Genomic DNA, 16,960 nt, shown 5'->3' on the forward strand with positions numbered 1-16,960 from the left:
TTCGTGCAGGTCAGACATCCTCTTGCTCATCTCCAGCTAGTCACAGACCCAGCTAAACAAATTCTTTAGCACTGGACAGCTTTCCATTAGAATTAAAGCCATCCCAATAATGTACTTTTTTAGTACAGTATTCAAGTGCTCTCTTTTGGCAGAAGATGCACTTTTTCATTATTTAGTGGGTTGTGGAGCAGCAGAAAGCCATAAAGACTGTGCTCAGTGACATTTCTGTGAGCTGAGAGGAGAGGTGCCTTGATCTATGCACTTCGGCACATTCTAGAGGCAGGGCAGTGTGGATAGGGGATCATTGTGCAGTTCTGAGAGGCAGAGCTTTCAGCTGGGTGACCTACAGTATAACCTCCTGCTCATTGGTTTGAGAGAGCCAGTACTAAAATAGTGATATACAGTAGTGTCTGTTGACATTGACAATGGGCTGCACCATTGCCTAGAGAAACTGAGAGACAGCCCATTGCAAATGTGCACCAGTAAAGGAGAGCTCATATGCATGCAGCAGTAAAAGAGAACTCATATGCAGTACAAGCAGCAGTAAAAGAGAGCTCATACACCGTACATGCACCAGTAAAGGAGAGATCATATGCATTCAGCAGTAAAAGAGACCTCACACACAGTACAGTACAGGTACATGCACCAGTATAGGAGAGATCATATGCATGCAGCAGTAAAACCAAGAGCTCATATACAGTACATGCACCACTGAAGGAGAGCTCGTATGTTTTTGTGAGACAGCGAAAGCATGGTGGTTGGCGTTGCTGCCTCACAACTCTTGGATCGTGGGTTTGATTTCAGCCTGGGGCACCTTCTGTGTGAAGTAAGCATGTTCCTCCCATGACCGCTTGGGTTATCTGGTTTCTTTTCCTCCAACCTCCCAAAGACATGCTGGCTGAGCTCATTGATGTCTCTGTATTGTCCCTGTGTGCTTGTGTGTGTGCCCTACGCCCTTCATGACCCAGTGATGGAGAGATGATGTTAATATATTTATCACTGTATTACCTAGTGGCTCCAACAAATACCTCAATCTGCAAATACATAAGATGGATGAAGCAATAGGATTCAACATTTTAACAAGATACACAACGCATTTTTAGGCTGCGAGGTGTCTACTGTACTCATTCAGTATGTTTACATCCGTTAAAGTTAAGCAACTGGGAGTGCTTGAGATTTGTGTTATTATTGTCATCACATTCTTGTATCAAACCCCTTTATGCAAGAAAAGAAGGCTCTGAGTTCATGTGCTAGTGAAAGGATTTATAATGCAAAAATATATGTAAATGTATAATATATAAATATAAAAATGTTTTACTTGCCAAGGACTTTAAATGTCCTTTAAATATCATAATGCTGGATTTCTGTTTATGTGGGCTGCCAGTCTGCTTAAAACCATGGCTAGTCTAGAACTGCACATTTCGTATTACTTAGAAACATCGTTGCCTTTTCCTTTGCCAAAACGTGTTCATGCCCCTCTTTATGCATTTGTAAGCTACTTCCACAAGGATATAACTATATTGATGGCACCTCAGTTTCTGTGGTTACACCAGAGCTTTCTGATTGACCAGCAAAGAAGTGGCTGATATTTCTGTAGCTTCGTTTCCTTTTAAAAGTGTAAGGTCTCCTGCGTGTCTCGGACATGAAGGGGTACTGAGCCAGTTATCTTTAGCTCAAACCCTGGTCATGGCACTAGCCGACTGTGACTGTAATTCCTCCAGCAGCACTGCACAGCTGGCTCGGCTTGGCTCATGGGAAGGGGGGTTGGTTTTGGACTTGTTGATCAGGGTCCGTTCGGTTCCCAGCAAGACGCCAACCTTTGCCTCTTCCCGGGCACGTCCGGAGTCTCAAAGAAGAAGGAGCCTCTCTTCCAGCTGGTGCTGGAGCTCCTGTACGTCGCTATAGATCTTGGGAGTTGACAAGTGCCTGGATGGGGGCAGGTCCTGCCTCTTTGCTTATGAGTAACTGGGATTGTCACTGAGAATCGAGGCTCAAAGACACAGTGGGTGACCCCAGATTAGGAGAGTTCATCAGGTTTTGTGCTGACTTTAAAATCCTCATGCTCACCCATAAGGCTCTGCCTGCCTTGGCACCTCAGTAGCTATCTGAGCTACTGTCGCCCCACTCCCCACCTCTTAGACTTTGTTCGTCTGACTCTGGTCTCCTGTCTGTCCCCCAGACCATGATAGGGCCATCTCCTGCTGTGCCCCAAAGCTCTGGAACTCTGTCCGTAAGGATATCAAAGAGTCACCTTTCCTGATCTCCTTCAAAACCTGCTTCTTCAGAAGGGCTTTCATTTGACTGGATCTGATTCTGCCCCTTTGCTTTCCATATATATTCCAAACTGTGTAATTCTGCTGCCTCCTACCCTATCTTGTTCTGTAAAGTGCTTTGAGAAGCCGCTTTTAAAGGCGCTATATAAAATGACATGTATTATTAAAATTATTAAATCTCAATGAGAGACATTTTTGGACCCCTTGCATGTGAATTTCCTTAATGCATCAAGATGCATAAATTTAGATACTCTGCATTGCACAGAAAGCAATTCAGTGATGCAGAATCAGGTGTTGGCAGTGCGGAGCTTTGGTGCTGACATGGCGTCATGTTTAAGCGGTTATCTCCAGAAAGGGAGTGTAGTGGGAGCTGAATTTGTCAGTCTCTCCTGCATGTTCCAGGGCAGGGAGGGAGGGGGGAGGAGGAAAACGGCAGGCAAAAGGGAGACAAAGCAGTATAAATCAGGAGCAGTCCCATCTGTCGCCCGGCAGAGATGTGCAGAGGCAAGATGTGAAATCGATAGCAGGTGGATTTACGCAGAGCCGACTCCTACGCGGGGTTGTAAAACACCAGCAGAGCTGCCAGCCTCCTGCTCGCCAAGCCTGGGGAGAGCAGACCCATCGATCGCCATCTGCTCGCTCGCCAGCTGGCCGTAACTCACTGGACGGACGCAAGTCCCGCCCTGGCACAGCGCTCAGACAGGATATCCTGAGGCAGAGAACCGGGAGCTGGGAAGACTAGTTCCCTCCAGACCGGCAGTTGCTGTGCTCCTGATTCGATTCCGACCCCCCCCCCGGCTGTCTGTGGATCTTGTTCTCTGTGTCTTGTGAACAATGGTTTTCCTTATTTTTGAAAGCAGAAAAGCCAAAAAAAAAAACCACCCAAAAACATCCTTAAAGAAAGCATTGGAGTGAATTCCAATGCAGTTTCAATGAAGTATATAGTTCATCTTGAATCTTTACGCAGTCTTATTTAGTGTATAAGTTATTTATGGAAAAACAACCGAACTGCACACCCTATACGCTAGAGTTCATACACGAATGCATAAAATGAAGAAAGAAAACCTGAAAGCTGTCAGCTCACTCTCAAAGCTGCCCTGGCTTGGAAAACAGATCTCCTGCTTCCATACCATTTAATCCAGCTGGAGCTCTCAAGTTAACTATGTCCCGAAAGAGCAATGCAGTATAGTTGCAGAGAGTTCCATCCAGAGGTTAAGGATAACGCCTATCCCTGTTCCCTGTGCGTCTACACCCACCCCCCTCCCCTGTAGAGACCCCCGGTGCTGGCCTGGACTGCGCTGGGTGTGAGCTGTTGGGCTCTCTCAGGCCTCGGAACACTAGCAAGGTTGAGCAGCCTGCCTGTGAAAGAGGGATAAGTAAAACTGTCTTGATGTTTTGGGAAAAGCCTTTTGTTGTTTGATGGGGGATAACTTGGCCAGACCAGGACGCAAAAGTCCCTGATGAGTCTAAGTGCCTGTAGATTTTTCTATTGCGTTAAGCGACCTGAGAACACAAGCCTTCTCCTTGTTAATGCCTCTGGAACCCAATCGTTTCCTCGCAAGTGCCAAAGGTCAGAAAAGAACCTGTTGCCCTTTATTGCAATGTAGTTTGAATGTGGTTCATCCCGAATCTTTATGAAGTCAGTGAGTACTTATATCGTCACCAAATGGGGGAGTTATGAAAATGTCGAACGACAGGAATGGACTGAGTGGCTTAGTCAATAACTAAACTAAATAATCATGACCGCCAAACGGTAAGGGTTTCTCAGAGAAGTTGCCCGAGTTGTTGATATCGTCAGAGGCACGTGAAGTTCTTATTCTCTGGCACAGTTTTGGTAAAAATAGAGATATAATTCAGACACACCTGGTTGAACAAATATTTATTAACAGTGACAATACAAACACTACATACAACACACAAGTTTTCCTCTGCGCAGTATGTACACACATGGTGTGCCAGAGACCATGTCTAGACCACCCAGAAAACCAACAGACTGCTATCAAGTTTTTGAATAATGCCTACAGAGGCCAAAATAAGAGACAAGCTACCTTCTGAACTAAATAGAATACAAGCTACAATTAAATTTCTCTCTCTGCAAACCCAGATGCCAAAAATAAGCTGGAGCCTATCTCCCTGTTCTCAGCTGCACCCAGTAAGCAGGAGAGGCCATTTTAACTGAGAGATTCTTCACTCAGGAGATCCAGGTTTCCTACAAACAATAGCAAGCTCTCTTAGCAAGATTCAAATACTTGGCTCCCATTGGGTCTTTCTGGATGACCTCCAACAAGAACCTCTTGCCGGTATGTTCCGTCTCCTCCCGTCTCCTCTGTCTTACTTTTTCGATCTGATCTTGATCTGATCTTGTAGGGTGTCTTTCTGGACGGTTGATTGACATAATCATTGACCAAGAACCTTAATAACTAATGTAAACAAAGGATCACAAAATCTGGACCCCCCTACATCTCCACAAACACCCCCCCCTCTGTTTTGAAGCTAGAAATGTTGACACTCCCAGGTGTCACACACTTTATCTAGACTATTAGAGACACTTCCTAGTCACCTGAGACTGTAACAGTATATTTCTTATCACACACCTGAAGAAGGCTCCACGGCCGAAATGTGTTTTTTCTCTCTTCTTTTTTTCAGCATGGAATAAACCTATTACTTGTTCCTTTGCAGCCTACGCATGCTGACGCAGCTACCCACCTGAACTACATTTCTTATTTAGTCATTCTTAAGCCCTTTATTAAACACATTAGTGTTGTTTAAAAATCAGAACAAAATAGATGTTCCCCTACGAACTTCATAAACCTCTGGTCTGTCACACCCTCTCACCTTCTGCATGTCCAGATATCCAGTCAGCATACAATATATACTGTATTTGTGTTCAGCCAATAAACTTTTTGAAGGGATCTGTACTCTTAGTGCAGCAACACCACACAGGTCAAATGTTGGCACTCCCTTCCTTAAGCACCTAGTTTAGGACTTGGAGAATCTCCTCAAATTGGTTTAATTTAATAAAGGATTTTGACCATTTGGATAACCCTCTCTTCAAATCCTTCTGGTGCAATCGCCTTCTGCATTGATGTGCATGTTTTGTTCGGGGTTTTTTTAAATACTGGGACTGTGTACCTAAGAACAATGAGTAATGGCTCATTCTCAGTCCCCTGCGGCATTGGAATTTTTCCCTGTAATAAAAGGGAAAGCCCATTATGAATAAGTATGATGGTGAAGAATCACCTTAACCCACCAGTGGTGATATGGTAGTAAATCACTAGTTATAATAAAGCACGTTTCACTAGTTCATGCAGACTTTCGGTAAGTCAGCTGTTACAGTGCAACGTGAAGACTTTCCCCAGTTGCCCTGTCCCTGGATCACACACCTCATGCAGCCTGGCTAATCTGGACACAGTACTGTTGGGATCAAAACATTCTTACCCTCTGTCTCCATCTGCATCTCTGCAGAACAGACTACCTCTGGGAGAATTCCAGAAACCGTTTGAGTGTGCACTGGAGGGGAACAGAATGTTCTTGTTTTTAAATAGGAAGCAATAAGCTTGGGATTTGATGTGGGTGGACAGCGGATTTCTGTGAATGTTATGCAAGAAACATTGAAATTAATTCTGGAAGCAGGTTAAATCTTCATTATTTACAGTCCCTACAGATGACAGACCGCACTTGTGTTGAAAAGGCTTGTTATTTCCAAGTTACTGTTATATTTATTTTTTACAGTACTGTATGTCTCAGTGTAGTCCCCAGTCTCAAATTTTCTAGCCCCCCTTAACTCCTTTATTTAGAGTTGCAGGAGCTCTGTCACCGAGAATGACACATAATCGTTTACATTGAGAGGGGGGACAAAAGAGATCATGTGGAAGAACAGTTACGAACACTTGTTAAAGAATCGTGTCTTCTGCTTCACTGAGATGCTGTAGAAGGCTGAATTTGTTTTTCTTCTTGCAACAAGCATAGCAAAGCTGAATTGCTTTTTGAGCAGAATCAAAGCAGCAAAGAATTGCACAGGTTAAACTGCTCGATGATCGTTAACTCCGGGTTTAAATTTGGCCCTTTCGTCCGAACAAAATAACATATTAAAAGGTCTTTGGTGAACCCATCCCAATAAACCTGCTTCAGTTTGATTGTGTGTTTACCCAGATTGCACCATGTGAATGAGGTCAACACTATAGATTAAGATGTATAATAGTTATGGTATTGACTTTTTACAACATATCCCATTTCTGTGTATTTTTAACTGTTTATGCATAACTCCTAGACAGTTTGTGCTGCGTACTTGTACAGTAAGTTGGTGGTTGGTACAGCCTCCAGTCTGATCTATCATTGTCCCGAACGCTGAACTTGGGTTGCAGGGCGCTGTAGATTTCTCTCTGAATTGTGCACACAGGAGTGCTTCGTGAGGTTGCAAGAAAGACCAATTTCAAAGCTTTTCAAATAATACCCCCAATTCAAAATCTGCTCCCAGTTGCCAGAGGAGACGCTCAAAATAAAATCGAGGTGCACGACCCCTCACATGGCGAGAAAACTATTCTTTAGTGATCTAGGGTGCTCGCATAGTGAGCATTACCAAAATATATCAAGGGGTGTGTAACCAATCAATAATCTCTTTACTATAAATTAAGGCTCTATAGAACATTAATAAAGCATCGATAAAAATATACAGTAGTGTTAGTGCTCCTCATAACATCAGCTTCAACCTAATCTCATCGCTACTGAATATCTATGGATCTTTTATTTTTAGTAAATTGGTGATTAATAAAAGGTCTGTTGAACTTAAATGTCCCATTTAATAGAGTAGTACCCTAGAGACCCATCCAACTGGACATCATTCTGGTTTCTGCAGTGGTCAGTCGCCTGAGAGTGCAAGATTCCCTCTGAATGGGACAGTTAACCATCATTACATTCTTCCCAATAATGCTGGTACCCATTGCTGGGTAGCCTGAAGCAAGTAAGGAGACGTGTCTTGCTCAAGGGGTACAATATCAGTGTCTCCAGACTCCCAACTGGAAGGATTTCCTGTTGAAGTCCTAATGACCGCTCTGTGCTGCCCTCTAAAGTGCTCTGAAGCATATGCAGTGCTGTGATTTGTGTGCATGAGCGAACACCACTCCCATGGTCCCTTGTGACTGCTGGCCTACAGGAAGACTGATCTGGCCCACTTTTAGAGCTAAAGAGATTGGTATGGCTCAGACACCTTGTCTTTCAAAAGCGTGATCCCGAAAAAAAACAACCCTCCAGTGAACTGAGAGAGATTAGCGGAGCACGGGAGCGTGGGTGGACCTCTTCAGGAGTCTCTAAAAATAGGGCAGGAAGTTCAGCGGGAGCCTGAAACGCAAACAGCGAGCAGGTAGATGAGAAAAAGTGTAACTCGGCCCCTTTCGGTCTTCAAGTGGGGCATTCTGTGGCAAAACGAGTTATGCTGGGGAAGGAGAAGACGCGGAGGAGGGACGTGGAACTCTGTGCTACCACGTAGAATGCTTATGTCCTTTCCTGAGGCTGTTGCGAAGTGTCAGCCCCAGCAGCAAAGCAAAGGCGTTGCATTCAGTGCCTTGAGGATGAAGCCGGCTCCTTTGACTTTGGGGGAATTTTGTGTTTTCTTGAAACTGCTAGTGGGAAGAGTGGCGCCCAATACACTCGGTCAAGAGGCTCTTGTAGACCCGGACCCTACTAGAAGAATCGGTGAGCTGTATGTTTTTATTTGTGGTTTCAAACTCTACCCTTCACTTTGAAAGCAAGATATAGGTAAGTCAAAAGTTTTCCCACAAATATTGAATTGGCCTTCACATTAGGAAGAGCTGTGTTTTTTGTTTGTTGAAAACCCCTGACTATCTCTCTTAGGTCCACCAAGGCCTCTAGTGACTCGGTAACGCATGGACACGTGCACAAGCAGTCCTGTCCAACTGATCTGACAAGCATCAGGCTGGAACACTGCCAGCGCATTCTCTAGAACTGTATTTCCAGACTTGGAAAACTGATGCACTTCTGTTTTGTGTTTTCTTGAATTTGCTAGTGGGAAGAGTGGCGCCCAATACACTCGGATTCTGGTATTCTTTGTATACAAGGAATACAATTGTTGTCAATACAAAGATTCTCACCTGCGACACACGATCATTTTGTGTTGTACCAACTAAAGATGGTTAGAGCTGTCCGATATCTCACATTTCATCTTCGCTGTAAGTTTGTGTACTCTGCTCAAATCACTGTATTTCAGATGCTCACAGCTACTTTCAAAGCATATTTGAGTCTGGTGGCGACAACAGTCATCATTGACATCACAGCAGGCATAGCCTGGATTTGCATAGCCAGCATTATGAAGAATTTTGTAATTGTCGGATAATAATAATAATAAACTTTATTTTATATAGCGCCTTTAAAGGTGGCTTCTCAAAGCGCTTTACAGAATGACAACAACACTTAATAAAAAGAATACACAAGATAAAACACAATTACAATATACAGAGGAGACCGTGGATGGTGGTACTAAGAAAAGCAGAGGGCTGAAGAAGTTAATTAAAGGCTCTTCTAAAGAAGAGGGTTTTGAGTCTGGATTTGAAGGAGTTTAGAGAAGGTGACTCTCTGATATCCTTTGGCAGAGAGTTCCAGAGCTTGGGGGCATAACAGGAGAAGGCCCTGTCACCCATACAATGTAGACGGGCTTGGGGGACCGTAAGGAGAGCAGAATAATATGGAATAAGTTCCATCTTTTGGACAGAAATGTGCCCATTTTGACAGGTACGATAGGCCTGGTAGGAGTGGCCTAGCAAGTGCACGTATCATCATTCCTGTGACCGTGCTGGGTCTCATGATACATGCACAGTGTGAACAGTGTTGATGCAGTAATGCAACGAGCATTTTTTTAAATGGCTGTCTCCCAAGGTGTGTGCTGATCCTCGTAGGTAAAACCTGAGATAAACCAGTTTTTTTTGTTAATTAAAAAACAGATCTGCTGAAGACTCATTCGTCAGGTTACACTCAAGTTTTCATCTTAAATGAGTTGAATTCCTCTGTGGTAGAGAATTCAGTTTCATTATGCACATCAGTTTTTCTTTATTCAATGGTAGAACATCAGCACTATTTCCACTGGCAGAAGCTGGTATTTCCATTGGGTGAGATGTCATCTCTCAGCCTGAACCGAGGTGGTAAAACCAGCAGAAGCAGCCTCCTTGCCCTCTCAGTGCTGTAACTTTAACCACTCCAAAATCTGACACCAGGCAGAAGACATTTGTCGCTGAGCAACCTCACGATTTTCCTCAAAGGGCCGGCCAAAAATTGAGAGCAAAGACGACTGCCGGGTGTGAAGACCTGTGTCCTTGCTGTCGGCAGGTTCGGGCCATGCGCCTCTCCTTCGTGGGCGAGATGGGCTGGGAGCTGCACATGCCCGCGCAGGCCTGCGTCCCCGTGTACCGGGCCGTGATGGCGGCCGGTGCCAAGCATGGGATCTGTGACGCCGGGTACAGGGCCATCGACTCGCTGAGCATCGAGAAAGGTAAGGGGCCCAGCGGAGTGAGTTCCGCCCTTCATTGTGATCTGGGCGCCTGGCGCGCGCAGCTCCTCATGAGCAGCAGGTGGCGCCACTGCAGCAAATGCTCAAAGGAGCCCTGGGCAACGACATCACTGGAACACACAATAATACTAATTACAATAATTCCATACACTTACATAGGGCTTTTCTGGACACTCCACTCACAGTGCTTTACAGGTAATGGGGAATCCCATTGCCACCACCAATGTGAAGCCCCAACCTGGATGATACGACAGCAGCCAAAGTACACCCGTACACCCACCATACACCAGCTCTCAGTGGGGAGAAGAAAAAAGTGAAGCCAGTATAAAGATGGGGATTATTAGGAGGCCATGATTGGTAAAGGCCCGGGGGAAGTTCAGCCAGGATGCTGGGATAACACGCCTACACTTTTCAAGAAATGGCCTGGCAGTTTTGTCTTACTCTAGGACAGCGGTTCCCTAACCTGCTCCTGGTGGCCCATACACCTGCTGGTTCCTTTTTCTAACCAAGGCCTCCTTAAATTCTTTGTAGATTTAATAATAGGACTCTCAGTTACAGATGCAGCCATTCAAAATGCGCGGGCGATACCGCATTATTTTCCGGTACGCTGTACGCAGTCTACCGCAAGCTACCGGTAAATACCGCGAGTTACCGGTAAATACCGCTAGCAAAATAATAGTATCCGGAATTTCCGCTAGGTGGAGCTAATAAAGCTCAACCTCTCATGTTTGAGCTGTAGCCATCAAAGTCTTTAACGAAGATATTAATAATAGTATTAATAATAAATGACCTTGGACAAGCTGTAAACTCAAAGTATTGCCCTGGTCCACATTCTTTTTTTCATTGACCGTCTTTGTAAAAGTAACGCCACAGCATTTCGCAATCACGCATTTTTTTCCAATCATGCAAAGTACAGTGATTCACCATGCCTTTCACATGCTCATAAAAGAGATTGATTTAGGGACATAAACATATTACCGTATGCAAACTGTACTGTATACAGTATGTATATGTATATTTAATGTCTTAACTGTGCCCGTTTAAGTATTGAATATTCATATCTAATTTTACCACTGAAGGGAAATCTTAGTAGCTGAGCATAAAAACAATAGGAGCATACTGCAACGCGTGTGAAGGCCATAAACGATATTAATTTTGGAACATAAACATACAGTATATGGCTGGTCTCGGTACTTTAAAGAAAACATACACGAAACATGGTTTCATTATGACCAGAATCTTGAGATATTTTTAACTTGATTTACAGTATTTGAGAGGTATGTCTTAACACCGATACTACAGTGCTTAAGTACTACTCACGTATATGTTTCTAGGTTTATATTATGCATTTCATACGGTCAAATTACTTTTGAGCAACTAATAAGAAGCGCGAAACGGTATGCGTTTTACTTTCGTTTCGTGCTGGGACCCGTGGATTGATTAGAGATATCAAGTACATACAAGTCATTTTTTAAATGTTGTAGTTCGTCTTGAAAAAATGTTACGAGTACATCATCTATCAACAATTACACAGGTTCTGTTTCCATATTGCGGATTTTGGTTACGTAATATTATTTTCTAGATTTCACGTTGTGAATATATGATTTGGGCAAACAGAGCCGCAAAGAAGTACATTATGGGTTGTTGTTTTTTTTTGCAGTTTTATCTAGAACAAGCGATGCTTAAACCTTTGTCTGATTCTTGTGAAACTATCCACACGACAGTTACAGTACCTAGGAGTTGACTTCAGTGATGTCACTGATGGGATGTTTCTAAAAATCCATCCTCTGTAAAACGTCTTCTCTGGTTGTCCTGCATATGTATTCGCTAATGAAGCTGTGTGTTCTGAGCCTGGATCTCTACATTTCTGTATGAACCACCTTAGAGGGCTAAAGACAGCTTGTGTTTAAATTGAGTGTAAGGCAATTTATGCTTCTAAAGTCATGGTCAGCATTTTTGTACTGTGCTGTAAACTTGTTCTGTGCCTAGTCACATTATTTTATAGCGTTTTCATAGCGTTATCAAATCTGGTGGCGCTGTGTTAGTTTCCTGACTCCCATGTCACATGGTCTGTGATTGTAACCTGTAATACCGGTTTAATTCGTCACAGCCAGCACTCCGGTTGTAAAGTAGAAGCAGGCGAGATTTCCAGCGAAAAACACCTCCCCCTTCTTCAGGTGTGAGGGTCTTCTGCTCAGAATGAAACGCTAAAATGTAATGTAGGCTCTGAATGGGTTCTGACTTGCTTTAACAAAATATGTTTACAAATCCTTTCACCTGGCATTTTCGTAGTTAGAAATTATGGAACGCTCTGTTAAAAGCAAGGGAGTTTTTATGTCCGTTGCAGTTCTTTTGCAACATGAATATAATTATATCGTTATTAATTTCTTGAGATACGCGATTCCATATTATATTCCCTTTTAATCAAATTCTAAAAGTATGCTTGTTGACTCCGGTATCGCGTTAGTTAAAGACTTCGATGCTTAAAATGTTTAGGAGAAATGGAATACTGGTGTGTATGTTTTCTTTAAAGTACCGAGACCAGCCATATACTGTATGTTTAAGTTCCAAAATTAATATCGTTTATGGACTTCACACGCGTTGCAGTATGCTCCTATTCTTTTTATGCTCAGGCACTAAGTAAAAGGAGATGCTTCATATTGCTTGACTAATTTTAAAAACTAAGTTAGAAATGCAGACGCTCCCTCGGTGCGCTGCTCTGGTGCGCCGGCTCTTACACAGTGCCTGTCTGCCGTAAGCGTTACAATATACATACCCAACACTGCTTGTACCCATCTGTCATGCAAATAAAACACCTTGAATTGAATTGAATTGAGGGGAGAGGGGGGAATACTAAAGGCAATACTGGCTCAATACCCTCGATGGGCTTTGACGTGCTAATGCGTTGGTTTAACAGTCCGGGTGTGGCAGGCTTCCAATGTCAACTCGACTCGATTGGAAGACAATGAACGTATTTTGTGATATTTAGAAATATAAATTTGTTTGGTGCGAGTGAGGTTTTATTTAATCTCTGACCAAGGGAAACGTTTCATTTTTTCAAAGAAATGTTTGTTAAAAAATAAAGTCATAGTTCTATGGGATTCAATCACAGACCATGTGACAAGGGAGTCAGGAAACTACTCTAACACACAGCGCCACCGGATTTAATAACGCAATAAAAACGCTATAAAATAATGTGACTAGGCACAGAAAAAGTTTACAGCACAGTACAATAATAAATGCTGACCATGACTTTAGAAGCATAAATTACCTTACACTCAATTTAAACACAAGCTGTCTTTCTGTATGAACCTCTAAGCTGGTTCATACAGAAAATGTAGAAATGCATTAGCCTGATTATGATTAAAAAACACATAATTAAACACGCGTTTGCGATTTAAATCAGAACACGATTTAAATCAATATAAATGTTTATATTGTAACGCATACTGTCCAGCCTCCATTTCTCTATAAAAATTTACTCTGTTGCACACACACACACAATAGAAGGAGGAACCGCTGTCAGAAGGGAAGATATGTTCAAAATATCGCAAATATCGTTCATGTTGCGATATTTTGAAATATAAAAGTCAATTTATTGTCCATAATATCGCTATTCTATTTTTTCGAAGAAATGTTTGTTAAAAGAAAAGTCCGGCACCAGCTGGATTCGATCACACAACCTCCCAGTTGCTAGTCACGCACCTAGACCAGTCGGCTAGAAGACAGCTCGCATGAGCAAGCAGGCGAAAAAGCCCTACACAGCCCTGTCGCAGCACACGAATACCGTTATTAAATTCTTTAGATACGCGATTCCATATTATATTCCCTTTTAATCAAATTCTAAAAGTATGCTTGTTGACTCCGGTATCATGTTAGTTAAAGACTTCAAAGCTTAAAATGTTTAGGGAGAAATGGAATACTGGTGTGTATTTTTTTCTTTAAAGTACCAAGACCAGCTACAGTATATACTGTATGTTTATGTTCCAAAATTAATATCGTTTATGGCCTTCACACGCGTTACAGTATGCTCCTATTCTTTTTATGCTCAGCTACTAAGATTTCCCTTCAGTGGTAAAATTCAATATCTACAACGGGCACAGCAAAGACGTTTTTACTGTAAGTCTTTCTACGACAGACCAACGGACCACGAGTGCCCCTGTCGGTCAACCAATCACGTACTGCGGTGCCACGCGTCATCTTGCGTCATACTGAGCGACGTCACCTGCGGTACGTGTCTGTGACGCGCACTTTGAATGGCTGCATCTGTAACTTCAATTAAGTATTCAAGCTCAGCAGGAATGAAAACCAGCAGGTGTGTGGTCCTCCAGACTGGGAGCCCTTGGTCTAGGAGACCTGCATAATGATTCTGCAGCTGATTAGGATCATATCTCTATTGCCCTAACCAGGGTGTGACCTGTAGAGCATTTTCTTCAGCTAATTAACCCTGATGCTTCCTAAAATATTACAGATAAAAATTGGAAGGATCTAAACAGGCTTTCCAAAGTTGCTTTGAAATATCGATCATGTAGTGAGAAAAAAAGACAGTTGCAGATACGTCTTTGCTGTCATATTGTTCCTAGACGAGGAGCTGAAATGTATGTAGCCATTCCCCAGGCTCTTGTAGACTCAGACCCTACTAGAAGAACTGTTTATTTGTGGTTTCAAACTCTACCCTTCACTTTGAAAGCTAAGATATCAGTCAGTCAAAAGTTTTCCCACAAATATTGAATTGGCCTTCACATTAGGAACAGCTGTGTTTTTGTTTGTTTAAAACCCCTGACTATCTCTTTTAAGTCCACCAAGGCCTCTAGTGACTCGGTAACACATGGACATGTGCACAAGCAGTCCTGTCCAACTGATCTGACAAGCATCAGGCTGGAACACTGCCAGCGCATTCTCTAAAACCGCATTTCCAGACTTGGAAAACTGATGCACTTCTGTTTGCTTCTCTACCTTTGAAGCTGATACAATTGACAAGGGCTGACCGTGTTAAACCATGTGTTAAACCATGTGTAAAAAATGTGATGTCACAGAAAACTAAGTCAAACCACTTCTTGCTTAAAATAAGTGTAACCTGAAAACTTCAGAGCAGTCAGTTTGTATTAGCACCAACGTTATCTGCATTCTGTCTGGAATTGCTGGTATGACCTCTTGCTCAGACAGTACGAAATATCCACAGAGACGGGTTCTCGCTTCAGAGAACCATTCTGACTTCATCGCTATTTGTCTGGGGATCATTTTCATATTTCTAACCTTTGTGCTTTCATTTAAAGGAGAACTGCAGTCCCCGTTTCTCAGCCAGGTTATTAAATCTCTGTAACAAAACTAATTCATTAACGGTATAAAAAAAGTTTACAAATTTTCAATTAAGCACAAAATTGGGAGCTTCGTGAAAGTGCAGGATAGTCCCCAAATCCCCGAATCGTCATGTACATAAAGAGTAAGACCATCCCTTCTTTGCTGTGTAGATGTGTTTTCATACTTCCCATATTATTGATAGGATTTATTTAATTGGACAACATTAACCTTTACACCAGTGCAGAAGTAATTAGTAGATGTTGAAATGCAAGCAGTGCAAACTATAAAATAAACGTCAGGATGTGTGTCGACTCCCGTCTTGGTAATGCCTCTAAGTTTTTGGGCCTAATGCCTTTCAAAACAAGGTTAATAATTCTCTGTGTTTTGTACTGAATAATTAGATTTACAATTTTATATTTAAATTTATATGTTCCGAGCTCTCCTGAATTTGGGGCTTCAAAACAAACTTCCAAAAGTCATTTTTTGTTCAAACGCCACTATTTTCAGTAGAAAAGCCAGATGTCCCGAGTTCTGAAACCAGGTGTTTCAGGCAGGTCTTGGATCGGCAGAGTTGAAGTGGATCCACAGTGCTTTTTCTTCTAGAACTGTTCAGTAAGAGTGAGGGTGTTTACTGGCCAGTAAAAGACCGAAGCTGACAGTGGGAGAGAGAGAGAGTCTATTTATTCTTTTTTTTTAAATAGGAAAAATGTAAAAAGTTTGGATGAAATATTTAAAGTCCGTGTGGGTGTAATTTCCTCACGAATACTACAGCCCGCAGCGCTGAGAATAAAACACGGCTGTAGGATGTAGGAGCTGCAGTAGAACAGACCAGGTACTGAGAATGAGTCACTCACAGTTACTGACAGAACCCTCCCACTCATAGCTCTACAGAAGAGGCTTGGTACACTCATTGAACACAATATTAGGAGCCACCACCCCCAGATAATGTATGAACAGAAACAGCAGCTTCAAAAAGATATGGCATTGAATATTCCTCAGGGTTTTGAGATCTTTCCAGCCATGTCCGGTTCGGCTCCAAGACTGCAGTTGTGGTGGTGAGGGCAATGGATTGCTGGGATTGTTCTCACCAGGGCAAAAGATGGCGGTCTATCATCTCAGGGTCTACTAATAAATTTAACTGGGTAGGGTTTCCTAATAATTTGGCCAGTGGATGTGTGTTGCTTCCTCTGCCAAGCTACGAGAGACATCTTCAGGTTATACAGTAGTGCCTTATGTACCCAGCAATCTTCCTAGTTTAGTTTTGACTAGGAAGAAGTCCTACGTCTTCCATTAACTCTTGTATACACCCCATCAGTATTTTGGGTAATAAAACTACAAGACCCACTTCCCTTTAATAAGAGGGTAGACAATTTGCTTTAAACGATTTGTCACTTTTTTGGCCTTGGAGTAAAAGGACTTGGTTCAGACTGGGTTCAAAGTGACCATTTAAAGACTGAATGAAATAGCAGTCTTAAAAGAAAGCCATCTCCACATCCCTTTAATGAATTACAGTATTAAGATCTATTACACTGGCTGTTTTCTACGAGACGTCCATTGATACCAGGGTTCGACATATGATTCCTGCTCATGCAAAACGTGGTCCGAGAATCATGGAGTCTCAGGTGTTCATCTTGGATGAAGAGTCAATTCAGTTCTGTTGACCACCAGTGTCAAGGACACTACGTCACAGAAAGACATCCGAAACCCAAATTATCCTGAAACTAGGTTCCCCCCTTCTCTCAACGACTGCCTCGTTTCCTTCTGATCATTTGCAGGTTTCACCTTCACTTCTCTCGAGTTTGGACCACCTGGGCGGCCTCTCAACCTCCCCCCTGCTCCCACCTCCTCCACTCTCCCGGCTTTTGTTCTC

General features: G+C 42.8%; 1 protein-coding gene across 8 annotated transcripts in view; it reads left to right on the plus strand.

The window, feature by feature from the left end:
* The window catches only part of sardh (sarcosine dehydrogenase), a 242,425-nt gene that overhangs the window by 217,640 nt on the left and 7,825 nt on the right, over positions 1-16,960 (plus strand). For all 8 annotated transcript variants that reach the window (XM_088904570.1, XM_088904567.1, XM_088904569.1 and 5 more), the window contains one exon: positions 9,609-9,771. In XM_088904570.1, the coding sequence (XP_088760696.1) occupies positions 9,609-9,771 (163 nt within the window). The remainder of the gene's footprint in view (positions 1-9,608; positions 9,772-16,960) is intronic.

The sequence above is a fragment of the Atractosteus spatula genome, chromosome 23, assembly GCF_055471065.1.
Source record: "Atractosteus spatula isolate fAtrSpa1 chromosome 23, fAtrSpa1.hap1, whole genome shotgun sequence".
Taxonomy (NCBI): Eukaryota; Metazoa; Chordata; class Actinopteri; order Semionotiformes; family Lepisosteidae; genus Atractosteus; species Atractosteus spatula.